This window comes from Cannabis sativa, chromosome 5 (assembly GCF_029168945.1).
Source record: "Cannabis sativa cultivar Pink pepper isolate KNU-18-1 chromosome 5, ASM2916894v1, whole genome shotgun sequence".
Lineage (NCBI taxonomy): Eukaryota > Viridiplantae > Streptophyta > Magnoliopsida > Rosales > Cannabaceae > Cannabis > Cannabis sativa.
The window spans coordinates 36,194,545-36,209,591 of NC_083605.1; the positions used below are offsets into that span (position 1 = coordinate 36,194,545).

The following is a 15,047-nucleotide window of genomic DNA, read 5'->3' on the forward strand; positions in this document are numbered from 1 at the left end:
TACCGGTCATATCCGCATGGGACCAAGCAAATTGATCATGGTTAGCAATCAAAAATTCAATAAGTTTAGATCTCATGTCGGGGTCCAGCTGGGCTCCGATTTGGACTTTGTGGTCTGGGAAGTCGGGATGGATTTGGACTTCGTCTAGCTCCTCCATATTAGGTTAGTCAGATTGGGAGTTGGGTAGCTCTCGCTGCTGTAATTGCTATGACTGTGCTGGTTTTGCCTTCATGGTGGTTCGGTAGCATTCTCTTGAATCTTTCTGCTCCCCTCTAATTTCTTTCGGCCCCCATTTGGTTGGAAACCTTAAAGCTTGGTGGTAAGTTGAAGGTACAGCTTCCATCTCATGGATCCATGGCCTGCCGAGGATGACGTTGTAGGCAGAAGGGGAGTCAATCACCAGGAACCTGGTGCACAAGTTGACTCCTTCAGCATACACAGGCAGCTCGATCTCTCCCGAGGTATTTTTCTGTTCACCACTAAATCCAATTAGGACAGTTGTCTTCCTCACAATTTTGGATTCGTCAATTCCCATTTCCCTGAGAGCACTCAAAAAAAGGATGTTAGCTGAACTGCCATTATCGACAAGTATACGTTTAGTCAAATACTTAGCTATATAAAGTGAAATAACAAGAGCATCATGATGAGGGTTAAGAAGCCTAGTTGATTCTGATGTCGTGAAGCTGATGGTTTGCTCCGGTAAGGAAGATGTTCTGCTGGTCTCCCCTTTGGTCCAGTTAGCCTGACGTGCATGTTTCGTTGCAGCTGACTGGGTGACTCCACTTACTTCCGAGCCACCTGTTATTACGTTGACCGTTCTCTCATGAACAGGTGACCTGGGCGGTGTTATGTCCCTCTGGTTGTCTATCGTGTCCCTCTGACCCTGGTAAGTCTTCTTTCCTTTGTCGGTGAGGTGGTCGACTAAGTGGCCCCGTTTTAGCAAGTTGATTACTTCTAATCTTAAGGCAATGCACTCTTCAGTCCGGTGGCCATGGTCGTTGTGGAAGTCACACCACTTGCTTCTGTCCCTCTGCTCAGCTGGAGTCCTCATCTTCTCAGGCCACTTTACTTTGCTTCCAAGCCCCTTAAGTACTTGAACAGCCTCAGCAGGTGAGATGGACAAGTTGTACTCGGGCATCTTCGGTCCACTTCGAGGATATGTGTCAGTGGGCCGGTTGTAATCCCTTCTTCGGTTCTCTGACTTGTTAGAAGTCGGGTATGGCTCAGACCGTTTGTCGTTGTGCCGTCTGTCTACTCTAGAATCTCTGGGAGTCTCTTTTCTTGGAGAGGATCTGTAGTAGTTGACTTCATCTTCTTCCCACTTGATTTGGGCCCATGCCTTGGCGAGGACGTCTTCCATAGTCTTACATGGGTACTTGGTGAGTTCTTTGTATAAATCTGAGTCGTAGCGAAGTCCTTTGCGGAAAGCTGAGATGGCTGTGTGTTGGTTACAATTGGTGATAGACACTTTTTCTTTATTGAAGCGCCCCACGTAATCTCTCAGTGCTTCCCCACGTCGTTGGACGATGACGTAAAGGTCTTCTGATTGCTTCTCTAATTTCCTGCTACTGGCAAACTGCTCAACAAAAGTATCAGTGAGTTGTGCAAAAGTTTTAATAGAATTATTAGGCAAATTAGTATACCACTGGAGGGCTGGTCCAATTAGACTCGAACCAAACCCCTTACACATGCATGCTTCCCTCATGTCACGTGGAATGGCCACGGTGAACATCCTTTGTCAATATTGGGCGATGTGGTCGTCTGGGTCAGATGTCCCGTCGAACATCTTCATGTTGGGGAAGCTAAATTTCTTAGGCATCTCCACTAAAGCTATCTCATCGACAAATGGTGAGTCGGCGTAGCAGCTTGCGGCACTCTTCTTGATAGGAGCAGGCATTCCAGGGATACGCTGAATGAGGGCTTCCATCTCGGCTAGCTTGCGGGCCAAACCCGGATCTGCAATTGGGGATGCGCTAACCGTCTGGCGGGCTGCCTCAGTTGTTGTAACCTGTTGCTCCAAGGTGGTGGGCTGTCTACCATCACCGGAGGAGGGGAGGTTAACCCCTTGAGCTGTCTGCCCATTGTCTGAAATTGTCTGGGCTTCTGGTGTCGTTAAGGTTACCTGTCCACCTGCATTAATAGAAGAGTTTGGTGTATTAGTGACAATGGTTGGAGTTTGTTGGTTCCTTACCAAGGCTGGCGGATCCATCTGACTCGATCCGCCAATAGAGGAGTTGGGAGTGAGGCTCCCCAAGGACTGCATCGGACTGATTGGAACTCGAAAGCGGGATGGAGGTGGCGGAGGGTCGGTCATGTTCTGGGATGACAAGGTCTCCATCCTCACCAACAGGTCTGCGTTTTCAGCTTGCAGCTTTTCTAGTTGCTCACGGTCTTTAGCCGCTTGCTCTCGATCTTTGGCTGCTTGCTCTCGCTCCTTGGCTGCCTCGGCAGTGAGGATAGCGATCTGGGAAGCTAGGTCTGGAGTCTCAGTTACGTCGGCCATGGTGTTCAAGGTGAACCTTTGGAGTCTTTGTCGAATGAACGATTGCTAGGTTCCCACAGACGGCGCCAAATTGTAGAGGGTGAAATTTACAATACGAAATTTGGGCACAGCAACCTGTCAAGAACAAAGAGAGAGACAAAAGTTCAATTGGGAGCACCGGTGGGGTGTCAGCCAAAGGGACTCCGACGCTCAAGTCAGTACGATTATAGTAAAAAATTATAATAATGGAAAATAAATGCAATATAAATGGTAGCCGGACGGATGAGTGGACAAGCGGACAGACGGACTAAAAGAGTAACTCCGATGGTGAGGCTTAAGAGAAAAGCTTAGAAAAAACGACTGTCTGCTTGAGTCAGTGAGTAGTGTGAGTATCGAATGTGTTCTCTCCAGCGTCTATCGTATGGTTCCTTTTATCGTGTGTTCTCAGTGCTGTTGCCCTCTGTCCACGTCACCCGTTGGACTCGTTCAAATTGGTTACTTCCCTAATTATTAGGGAGTAGTAACCGTCTTCTTGACTGGTTCCATATTAACTTGATTTCACCCGTTTGGCTGACTGGCCGGGCTCAAACCCGGTTGCGGGACGATCCGGCTTGTGGCCCATAGGCTCACTCGTTAGTCTATTTCAAGGCCTAGCGAGTCCGTCTGACTGTCTTATTGGGCCCAATATTGTTAGATCCATTATTGATGGGCTCGTCTGACTTGCATATTGGACTTCTCAAAAATATCATAAATATTAAGCAAATTTTTACCTCTACAGATAATAAGAGTCATAAATTCTTACATAGATCACAAAACTTTGTTGGCTTGAATCTACTGCTTGACGACCAGTTATGAGCTCGAGCAGTAAAACTCCATAAGCAAAGACATTTACTTCTCATCTTTAATTCCATGCATGAAGTATCCTGGTGCCAAATATTTAAAACCATTTGAAAAAAGAACAAATCCATAAACTAAATAATTTATAGAACAAAACAAATTAATTGAAGAAAGAAAGGGTAGTAATAAAAAGTGTTTGCAAACCCGAATGTGCCTTCAATTGGGAAAACAATATGGTGAGTCTATTTTTCCAGTAAGACATTTAGAAGTCCAAAATAAAAAATCTGCATTAATTATTACTATACAACAACAAAATCAATTTAAAAAAACAAATGAATTTACTTAGAGGGTTGTGCATTGGATTGGATTTGAATGGGTGAGATAATGAAATGAAAGTACCTGAGCCTCGTAATCTTGGGTGAGTAGTATGTTAGAGGCCTCAATATCTCTATGAAATATTCATCTTTGGCAACCCTGATGTAGATATTACAATCCTTGTGCTACCCCAACTGAAATATTCATCTATGGCAGCCCTTGATGTAGATATTTTCCATTTCAATTGAAATATATACAGATTGTATTATTTATTTTAACAAAGAAATTTGTAAAACAACATTGTGTAAAATTTGGCCATGGAAATAATCGTAGTATGAATGGCTACTTACTCGACGAGGCTCCGATACTCAATAGGACCAATCGACAATCCAATCAATCAAAACCCAATTCTGAATTAAGAATCAGACCAATCAACTGGTCAATTGAATGGACTTTAAACTAATCACATTTCACCTAGAACGGTGAAGCTCTAAGCATCGAGACCATTCTGATGTTCAATAGGACCAATCGACAACAGATCAATTCTAAATCAAGAATTGAACCAATCAACTGCTCAATCGTATCGACTTCAAACTTATCAAGAATTGAACCTAAAACTTAAAATCAAATTTAAAATCTTACCTTGCTAATGGAGGTGACGGTGGAGGCTGAGGAACGGCTTCGTGTGGTGGCGTAGAATAGAGAAAGGTCGAGCTTCGGTGGTTTCAATTCTTCTTTGGCCAGGGCTTTATCGTTGTCCCTCAATTCCTCAAACAGAGGATTCAGAAGCTTCACTCTCCGTATCAAATCCCCGTTGTTTTCTTTTTAACTTTATTTTTTCCCTCTTGTTTTATATATAAAAAAAAATTAATTTCCCTCACTTTAAATGCGTTGTGACTCGTATCAAATATCAGTTAATATTAATATGATTTGTTTTATTTTTAATTTATTATATATAAATAATATTTTATTATTTTATTAAATAAAAATAAAAAGTGACCCATGAATTTCTCATAAACCAAGAATTTAGTTATATAGGCACACTTTATATAGAATAGATATATATATATGGCTTTAATTTAACATATTTATCTAAATAAGTTATAAATTTATGCAAAATTATCACCTGAATTATATAATATATTATGATCAAAGTATAATAATCATTACTTAATTTCTTATAAATGCAAATCACCTGATGATCATTTTTTTCTTTACTGGTCAATTATTTCTTTACTTGTGTTGCCTTGTTCTCCAATATTCAATTTCATCACCTGAAACATATAATATATTTCATCAAAGCATAATAATCATCACTTAATTTCTTAACAAATAACTGGTAAATTAAGTGGTATGATTTTAATATCACCGAGTTCATATAATTAAATGAAGTTTTGATATGCGTGGACAAATTTAAGAACCTTCTAAGCTCTAACCAATATCGAGTATACATATAATTATGCAACAAATTATTTAAAATATTTATGTGAAGACTCGGTTAAATTTAGTAAAAAAAAAAAAGATTAATAATAAAAATGGGTGGAGTCCACAAAATTATTAATTAGATATTAATTTGTTGATTGATGATGGGAAAAATTAGTCTTCTAGAAAGCCAAGGTCGATTCCAGCAAAAGTCTTTAAGTCGTTATTAAACAAATTATCGTCATTAGTATCAACATCATCCGCAACAGTAGGAACGACATCATTATTATGATCATCGCCAACATTGTTCATAGAACTCAGCATCTTTATACGTCGGTGGAGTTGCTCCAAATAAGAGCTCTGAACCAATAAATGTTGCTGATGATCATGATTTTTATTTTCCAAACGAAGCTTAGGGATATGGACAAGTTTCTCCACAGCCAGTCGTAGAGTGAGACTCTGTCCATCACCGTACTTCAACTTGGTCTGAACCACACTGTTGATGGACTCAGAGACCATCCTCGCCATCTTGTCAAACCAAACACGTTTTATCATGGGTCGACAGCGCTGATCTTGTTTTTTAAAATACATGTTATCCAAGGTGAATGGGATTTCCACAGTTGAGAACATTTTGCAAACTAGTGCCAGTAATGACTCCTCTGTTGATTCATATAATTCATCTATGGGGTATACAAAATGGACAGTGGAATTGTGGTTAACGACAGTGTGATGATTATTATGGTAATGGTACTTCTGGATGGTGTTGAACTCTATCGTGAGTAAATCATCATTATAATCATACACATCTGGGTCTGCCTCCACAGTTATTTCCATGTATACCAAAACTTTAGAGTTTAGTTTAGTACCCATACTTTAATTGATTATAGTCTTATACGTACCTACGTCCGATCGAGAACTGCTATGACTAGCTATGGGTGGGTAGTGTGAGTACTTAATTATAAAGATTATTTATCTATACGAATATATAGATTATTAAATTGCTCATATATAATTCTAATTTGGTTAGGAATTAATATGATAATTACTCAACCTCATTAAAAAAAGTTTGAAAATTATATTTTATATAATAAATAATATCTTTTTTTTAATCAAACATATTCCGATTATAATATGGATCAATTGGAATAATCATATTCCTAATAAAATTAGAATTAATATTATTCTATCATCTGCCCTATATATATATATAGGTAGGGATACACTAATTAAGAACGAATATTTAAGAAACCTATATTACGAGAGATAACACACACGTTGCCCCTCACCCTCATCAGTATTCTCCTTCACATACACCGCTCTCGTTACCGTCGTGATGTCTCTATGACCTTGACCGTGGATAACAGGATCATGATCCCTAACAACGGTTTGCTTGATCTACGTATTGCTCACGCATGGGAACAAGTACTTAACAAAAGACCTGTTACCGCCTCTTTTCCCAGTCAGGCTGATCCTGAAGTACATCAGCCACCATCTTCGTCCACAAGTAATAATGATCAAGTGCTTGATCATGATCATGAGAAGGAGGAGGAAGAGCATGGTGATGATAATGATGATCAAGTGTTGAATCATGTTGACCAGAAGGAGGATGAGCATGATGATGAGGATGAGGATTAGTTCGATCAAGAATTATCTACGCTATATGTGGTATTATGAATATGTAACCTCGACTATGATTTCTAGTGTAGTACAAATTATTGCACAATCTGTCATTATTGCACTGCAATTTCCACATGCTTAACCTAGAAGAGTACCATATATAGAGGTCATTGTTAATTTACTCTATATCCAAAGGAAAAAATAAAGTAAGTAAATGAAAATCAGGTACTTGTTTTGTTTAGTAGTGTCTACATCATTGTCTAAGAATTAAACTGAACAAGATAATAATAAACAAACTTTTGACCAATTACATACATCCATTTATCAATAAATCAACATAATATAATTAACCTACAAAAATAAATTAGTTAGACATTTTATCATACAATAAAATACTTTAATTTGAAATCAAGAGAATCAAGGCGACAAAATTTTATACAAAATTGACAGCAAAACTCCAAAAAAAGAAAAAGAAGATCAAGAGATCAGAAAAATAATAACAATAACTTTTGACCCAAACAATCCATAATGAAAAATATAAATGATCTCATAATAATAAAAATTGGAAATATTAATTCTTAACTTCTTGACAACAAAAACTAGTTTTTTTGAATGTCCACAAATAAAATGTAAAAAAAGTGGTAGTAGTTATTTTTTTTTTTACAAACTTCAAAATTATAAATATAGATATAGATATATATATATACTAGTAGAATGCTACGTGCAAGGCACGTATATAAGTTTTATTGCTAGGTGTGTCTTGTTTTATTTAAAAATAATACAATGAATAATTAAAAAAATATTATTAATTATTGTAATCACTACAAGAATTCCCACCAATAGCGGCGGGCCTATTAGCGGCGGAGCTCCTCCGCCGCTAATAATGGGGCTATTAGCGGCGGAGCCCCTGCTTGGCCGCTATTGGGGGGCAGAATTTATTTATTTTTTTTAAAATATTAATAGCGGCGGGCTGTCCGCCGCTAATGCCCGCCGCTATTACTATTAGCGGCGGGGTCCGGCGCTAATACCCCGCCGCTAATAGGTGGGCGGGAAAAATCCCGTCCATATTGATTCAAAGTATTAGCGGCGGGGTATTAGCGGCGGACCCCGCCGCTAATAGTATTTTATTTAAAAATAAATAAATAAAATAATTAAATGTTATTAGCGGCGGGGTCCGCCGCTAATAACACTATATATACCCCATCAGACCCCTCATCCCCATTTTTCCATTTTCTCTCAAAAAAAAAACCCTAACCGCCTCCTCCTTCCCCTTCTCCTTTTCTGAAATTTCCACCGCCTCCATCTCCGACGCACCACCACTCCGACGCACCACCACCCCGACGCACCACCACCCCGACGTACCACCACCCCGACGCACCACCGGTTATTTTAGGTAAGTATTGTTTTTTTTTTATTATTTTAGATTTGTTATTATATAGTTTTAGGTTTTAGATTGGTTTATATAATGTATATTTAAATTTTGAATGTTATATATTTTAGGTTTTAAATAATTTTGAGTTTATAAATGTAGGTTTTTATATAGAAAAATCTGTGTGTATATATATTTTTGTATATAAAATTGGGTATATTTATATATAAATATATGTTTATGTATATTTGTGTATATATAATTGGGTATATATATAAGTTTTGATTTTTTTTATGTGTATATATACTTTATAAAAACTGTATATTATATATATTTGTATATAACAGTTTATATATATATGTATATAGCAGTGTAGTATATATATTGTATTGTATTATTATTTAAAGTATAAAAACTGTACATTATATATATATTATACATAACAGTGTAGTGTATGTATTGTATATATTAATCTATATATATATATATATTATATTTATATAACAGTTTAAACATAATAGTATAGTGTATATTTTGTATATATTATTTTTTTTATTTATATATTTGTGTATATAAAATATATATTATATGGTTTTTTTTGAAGAAAATATATAGTATATGTTAATGTATATATAATTTATATATTGTAACAATGTTGTATATTATATTGTTGTTATTTGTAGGTTTTTTAATTAATTTTAGTAATTAGTAATTTGTATTTGTTTGTATTTGTTTATTTTATGTTAGATTTTATTGATATTAAATTAATTTTTTGTTAAGTTTGCTAAAATTTGAAAAGTAAATTTAGCAAATTTAGAATATTGAAAAAAATTTAAAAAATTAGAAAAAAAAAATATTAGTTTGTAGCTTAATATATATATAAAAAGATTTTTTTAAATAATAATAATTAGTTTTTTAGTAACTTAATAAATAATATAAATATTAAAAGTTAAAAAGATTAATTAGAAGATTTGATTTATTTTTTTAATTTTAATTAAAATTTAAATTAAATGGATTAACTTTTATTTGAATTTTAAAAAATAATTTTTTTGTATTTTTAAGGTGGTAAAAATTAATTATTTTATATTTATTTTAATTTAGAAAATAAATTTATTTTTATATAAATGATAAATAATTCAAAAATTTAAAAATTTAAAATTTAAAATTTAGTAATTTAATGAATTTTTATAGTGTAATATGTAAAATGAATTTTTTTATAATATAATTAGTTTAAATTTTGATAACTAATTTTAAGTTTCAAAAAGTAATAATTCATTTAAAATTTAATTATTTGATATTTATTTAAATTTAGAAAATAAATTTATTTTTTTATAAATAATAAAAATAACACAAAAAATTAAAAATTAATAATAAAGAACAATAATAATTCATATTTATAATTATATTAAAAATATATCATAACTTTTGTACTCATAAAATTTCATAAGACTTTACAAAAATTTAAAAATTAATAATAAAGAACAATAATAATTCATATTTATAATTATATTTAAAAATATATCATAAAATTTATATTCATAAAATTTCATAATACTTTACAAAATTCATATTTATAATTATATTTAAAAATATATCATAACTTTTGTACTAATAAAATTTCATAAGACTTTACAAAAATGTAAAAATTAATAATAAAGAACAATAATAATTCATATTTATAATTATATTTAAAAATATATCATAACTTTTGTACTTATAAAATTTCATAAGACTTTACAAAAATTTAAAAATTAATAATAAAGAACAATAATAATTCATATTTATAATTATATTTAAAAATATATCATAAAATTCGTACTCATAAAATTTCATAAGACTTTACAAAAATTTAAAAATTAATAATAAAGAACAATAATAATTCATATTTATAATTATATTTAAAAATATATCATAAAATTTATATTCATAAAATTTCATAATACTTTACAAAATTCATATTTATAATTATATTTAAAAATATATCATAACTTTTGTACTCATAAAATTTCATAAGACTTTACAAAAATTTAAAAATTAATAATAAAGAACAATAATAATTCATATTTCATAATAATATTCCATCAACTTACTACGAGGCAAAAAAGAGATTGAAGAAATTAGGCTTGGGTTATGATAATATCGATGTCTGTTTGTATAATTGTTGCTTATTTTATAAGAAGAATGCATCCAAGGAGGCTTGTCCAGTTTGCGGAACTAGTCGTTGGGTTACTTCCGAGAACGGGAAAGGAAAAAAAGTTCCTTGCAAAGTCATGCGATACTTTCCGTTGACACCTCGACTTAAAAGATTATATAATTCGAGGATTACAGCGAAAAGCATGATATGACATCATACTGGAAAATCAAAAGATGATGGGGTGTTGCGACACCCGGTCGATGGTTTAGCTTGGAAAGACTTTGATGCAAAACATCCCGAGTTTGCAAGGGACCCAAGAAATGTTCGACTTGGGTTAGCTGCTGATAGATTTAATCCATTTGGCAACATGAGTCTTGCATACAGCATGTGGCCAGTGGTGTTGGCTAACTATAATCTACCACCTTGGTTATGTATGAAAGATAATTATTTTTTGCTATCTACCCTAATTCCTGGTGCAAAATCTCCAGGTAAAGACATGGATATATTTTTAAGACCTTTGGTGGATGAATTAAAGGAGTTGTGGAATAATGGGGTAGCAACGAGAGATAGTTCGACCAACTCGATGTTCACCATGCGTGCTGCGCTTTTGTGGACAGTGAATGATTTTCCTACTCGTAGTAGCTTGTCTGGGTGGAGTGGTCAAGGTTATAAAGCTTGCCCTACTTGTAATGAAGACACGACGTCCATTCGAGTGATCGGGAAGACATCATATGTTGGTCATCGAAGGTTCTTGCCAAGTAACCATGCAATGAGAAGGGATACTCGATTTGATGGTAAAGTTGAAAGAAGACCTCCTCCAAGACGATTTACTTGTGAAGAAATATTATCACAAGTTAATGCTCTCGAACCCCAAATTCCCGGACATCATGAAAATTTTGGGGGCGTGAAACGTAGAAGAGTTGCAGAAAATTATAATTGGAGGAAAAAAAGTATTTTCTACGAGTTGGAGTATTGGAGCACGAATATTTTAAAACACAACATTGATGTCATGCATGTTGAGAAGAATGTGTGTGATAGTCTCCTAGGAACCATCTTGGATAATGATAAATCAAAGGACACAACCAATGCGCGCCATGATTTAAAGAAGATGGGTATTAGGGAATCGTTGTGGATTTATGAAGATGGGAATGGGAGGCTAATGAAACCGCATGCTCCTTATGTTTTGACTCGTGAGAAAAGACAACTTTTTTGTCAGTTTGTTAAAGGAATAAAGTTTCCCGATGGCTTCTGTTCAAATTTAAAGAGCAAAGTTTCTCCAGATGAGTCTAACATTATTGGGTTAAAATCCCACGATTGTCATGTCATTATGCAGCGAGTACTAGCGGTTGGTGTCCGTAAATTTCTACCTCGTGACACTGCAACAACTATTACTCAGCTGTGTAATTTTTTTCGACAGTTATGCTCTAGAACTCTAAATGTAAAAGATATGGAGGATGCTCAAAATAATTTAATTCTGTTATTGTGCAAGATGGAATTGATTTTTCCTCCAGCTTTTTTTGACATAATGATACACTTGGTATTGCATTTGCCTGAAGAAGCGATATTGGGCGGTCCGGTCTTTATGAGATGGATGTATCCTTTTGAAAGGTACATGAAAAAATTGAAGAATTATGTGGGAAATAAGGCACGTCCTGAAGGGTCAATTGCAGAAGGTTATGTTGCTGATGAGGCAGTAACCTTTTGTTCAATGTACTTTAAAGGGTGTGAAACAAGATTTAATCGGCTTGATCGAAATGAAGATGCGCCTTCTGTTAGTCGCTATCTCTTAGTTTTTAATTCTCAATCTCGTCCTTTAACTAGCGGACTTATCAAGCCTCTTGATCATATCAGTCGTGAAAAAGCTGAGTGGTACATTCTTCAAAATTCTCCTGAAATCCAAGCTTACTTAGAGTAAGTTTGTTACATTTTTATAAATTATTTTATTAAATTTTTAGTTTTTATTTTCTATCTCCCTCTATTGTATCTTGACATTATCATACTTCACAGTGAACATTTGGACAAGATCAGGCATGAATATCCTAATGGTAATCACGATGTCTTGCATAGGCAAACTTTCCGTCCGTGGTTTCATAAGAAGGTATAACGACAAAATTGTAAAGTTTTAATTCAATCATTTATATTCCTCTCATATTAATACATTTTATGTATTTAGATATATGAGTTGCACAAGCTTGGAACTTTACAAAATGGTGATGAGTTACTCGCTCTCGCTTCCGGGTCCGATTACTTAGCAACATTTTACGAAGGTTGTGTAGTGAATGGTGTTCGGTTTATTGCATCAAAGCGAGACCAAAAGCGGAAGACACAAAATAGTGGTGTTACTGTTGCTGGAACTGAAGGGTTTAATTATTACGGCACACTTGAAGATGTAATCACTATATCTTATACTGGTGCATATACAGTGTCATTGTTTGAATGTAAATGGTATAACACTAATCCATTAAGAAAGAAGACAATCACTGAAAATAATATAACTAGTATAAATACTCGTGGATATTGGTATCAAGATGAACCGTACATCCTTGCTAACCAGGCGAAGCAAGTTTTCTATCTTGAAGATCCACTCAGAGGTGGCGATTGGAAGGTTGTTGAAGATATTAGCCATCGACAAATTTGGGACATTACTGACAACGAAGATGAGACTGATGTAGATGTTGTTAGTGATTCTAACTCTGCCAATTTTGTGTTGACGGTTGATCTTGGAGAGTTGATTATGCAATCGAATGAACCTCCAGTAATTGTTGAATCGTCCGATCAGTTAGTGGATTCTGAGATAGAGAATAATGAACTTGATGAAAATTATGTTAGCTACGTTAGCGACATACCACGGTGGGGATGGTGATGGCAAGGATCCCCCTAATCCTTCTAGGGTACCGTCGTCTTGCGAAGCAGGTTTTCATATTTTTTCAAATCTACAATTGTTCTGAATATAAATAGTGAATGTATGATTTACTAATAAAATTATTTTTCCCTCGAATATATATAGTTCAACCTCCGGTCAGAAAGGGTCGTGGGGTTGCCGCAAACGCTAATCTCGAAAAAAAAGGAGAGATCTTTGGTAAGCCCTTGCCGGTGGAGGTAGATCTTGAAACAGGCAAAGTTGTTGGCGCTGAAGCAAGCAATTATGTTCGATTTCTTGGCCAACAAGTAAGCATGTTGTGCCCGGGTGGTCATCTAAATTTTTCTGATGTACCCCAACAATACAAGGATCAAGTGCTCAATCGAATTAGAGTGAGTGACTTTGAATTATTAAAAGTTGTAATAATTTTATGTACTTGTTTATAAATTAACATTACTTTAAATTACTTTTATTACATAGTACTACTTTGATATCGATGGGAATCCCCATCGAGACCTACTTATGGGGACTTTATATTCGGTGATGGCGGAGCGGTATAGTGAGCGAAAGACACTCAGACACAAGCATTTCAAACAACATTACAAAAAACCAGAAGATTGGGACACAGTTCTCAAATTCCCCCCTGACTACTTGTATACCGAGACTTGGAAACCGGTTTGCGAATTGTTTGTTAGCGAGGCATTTTTGAATCGTTCAACTAAAAATAAATCGAATCGGCAACTAATGAAATATCCAACAACGCAAGGCACAAAATCGTTGGCGTCCATACGCCACGGAATGGTATGTATTAATTCTTTAATTGTTAAATGTTTCATAAAAAAAAATTCTTTAATAGTTAATAATATTTTTTCCTTATAATAAACTAATTTAATTGTTTATATTTGTATAGGGGGGTCCTCCTGGAGAGCATGTAGTTGAAGCATGGAAGGAGATCCATGTGAAAAAACCGTCTGGAACTTTCGTTAATGAATTAGCTGCAAAAGATTATGTAAGTGATTAAAATGATTTATTATTAAAATTTATATTTTATATTAATTACATATTCTAATAATTTTGATTTAAATAGGAGGAACTGATCAAGGAGCTTGATAGGAAGCGACTGGAACGACAATCCCAGAGCGATGCGGGACCGAATGCGAATCGATGCGGTTATCAGTTTAACATTATGGAAACAGTTCTAGGCCAAAGATCTGACTATCAAAGAGGCGTGGGTAAAAGGCTCAAGGGCAAAGGAAAGAAACCAATCCCTCAAACTCAATCAACGGTGCCTCCCCAACCAACTACTGAAATGATGAGCACTGTGGCAGATATATTCTCAGCTATGCGTGCCACTTGGGGGGGTAATTTGACGCCTGAACAACGTGCCCAAATATTTAACCCACGCTTTGACAATTTCATTCAAACGTATAGTCAGTCGCAGTCGCCTGGTGGTTCGTCTTCTCAGAGTCATGCCGCTCCTCCGGAACAGCAACAACAACCTCCTTCGCAACCACAATTTCAGCCTTCCTCGCAACAACAATTCCAAAATTTGTCACAGCAGCAATTTGAAAATTTTTTGCAGCAGCAACAACCCCAATCTTTTCCTCAGCAGTTTCCTCAGCAGCAACAACAGTCTGCTCCGCCAATGGGAAATCAGTTCTTATACCGAACACCGTCAGAGTCTCCTCCGCTCGGCTCAAACTTTGCTGATTTTGGATTATTTGGGAGTTCATCGCAGGAGAACCAATTTTTTTCAACTCCCATTTTCAACCAAGCTGAGCTCGGTAATTTAACGCTGGGTTTATCATCAGACCAAGCGTATGTGCCTTCTCCGCCACGGGCTTCGGGGACTCGTACCGAAAATAATCCAGATCAAGACTTCATAATTAGAGACCTGAATGAAGATGTTAATGAATAATTTATTTATGTTTTGTAATAATTTAGTTTAATTTTGAGACAATATTTTATTAGGATTATTATGTTAAAGTTAATTACTTTGGAGACAATTTTA

At 35.1% G+C, this 15,047-nt stretch overlaps 2 protein-coding genes and 1 long non-coding RNA gene across 3 annotated transcripts; 2 read left to right on the forward strand and 1 right to left on the reverse strand.

The window, feature by feature from the left end:
• Window positions 1–205: 205 nt before the first annotated feature.
• LOC133038307 (uncharacterized) lies at window positions 206–1,732 on the reverse strand. The gene has a single exon (XM_061116409.1). It carries the CDS (start codon window positions 1,730–1,732, stop codon window positions 206–208), a length of 1,527 nt encoding a protein of 508 aa, XP_060972392.1.
• Window positions 1,733–10,672: 8,940 nt separating this feature from the next.
• Window positions 10,673–13,039, forward strand: LOC115696918 (uncharacterized). The gene is made up of 4 exons (XM_061116410.1): window positions 10,673–11,576; window positions 11,688–12,087; window positions 12,184–12,274; window positions 12,350–13,039. The coding sequence occupies exons 1-4, from the start codon at window positions 10,673–10,675 to the stop codon at window positions 13,037–13,039; spliced, it is 2,085 nt and encodes a 694-aa protein (XP_060972393.1).
• Window positions 13,040–13,727: 688 nt separating this feature from the next.
• On the forward strand, window positions 13,728–14,180 carry LOC133038574 (uncharacterized). Its single transcript, XR_009688079.1, has 3 exons — window positions 13,728–13,837; window positions 13,947–14,045; window positions 14,124–14,180. It is a non-coding gene; the product is annotated as an uncharacterized LOC133038574 (long non-coding RNA).
• Window positions 14,181–15,047: the final 867 nt, after the last annotated feature.

Coding starts and splice junctions, on each gene's coding strand:
- LOC133038307 (XM_061116409.1), bottom strand. CDS start 1,732: ATGTTCACCGTGGCCATTCCACGTGACATGAGGGAAGCATGCATGTGT.
- LOC115696918 (XM_061116410.1), top strand. CDS start 10,673: ATGGATATATTTTTAAGACCTTTGGTGGATGAATTAAAGGAGTTGTGG. Junction 11,577..11,687: donor AACAACTATTACTCAGCTGT/GTAATTTTTTTC, acceptor TTTTTCCTCCAG/CTTTTTTTGACATAATGATA. Junction 12,088..12,183: donor GAAATCCAAGCTTACTTAGA/GTAAGTTTGTTA, acceptor CATACTTCACAG/TGAACATTTGGACAAGATCA.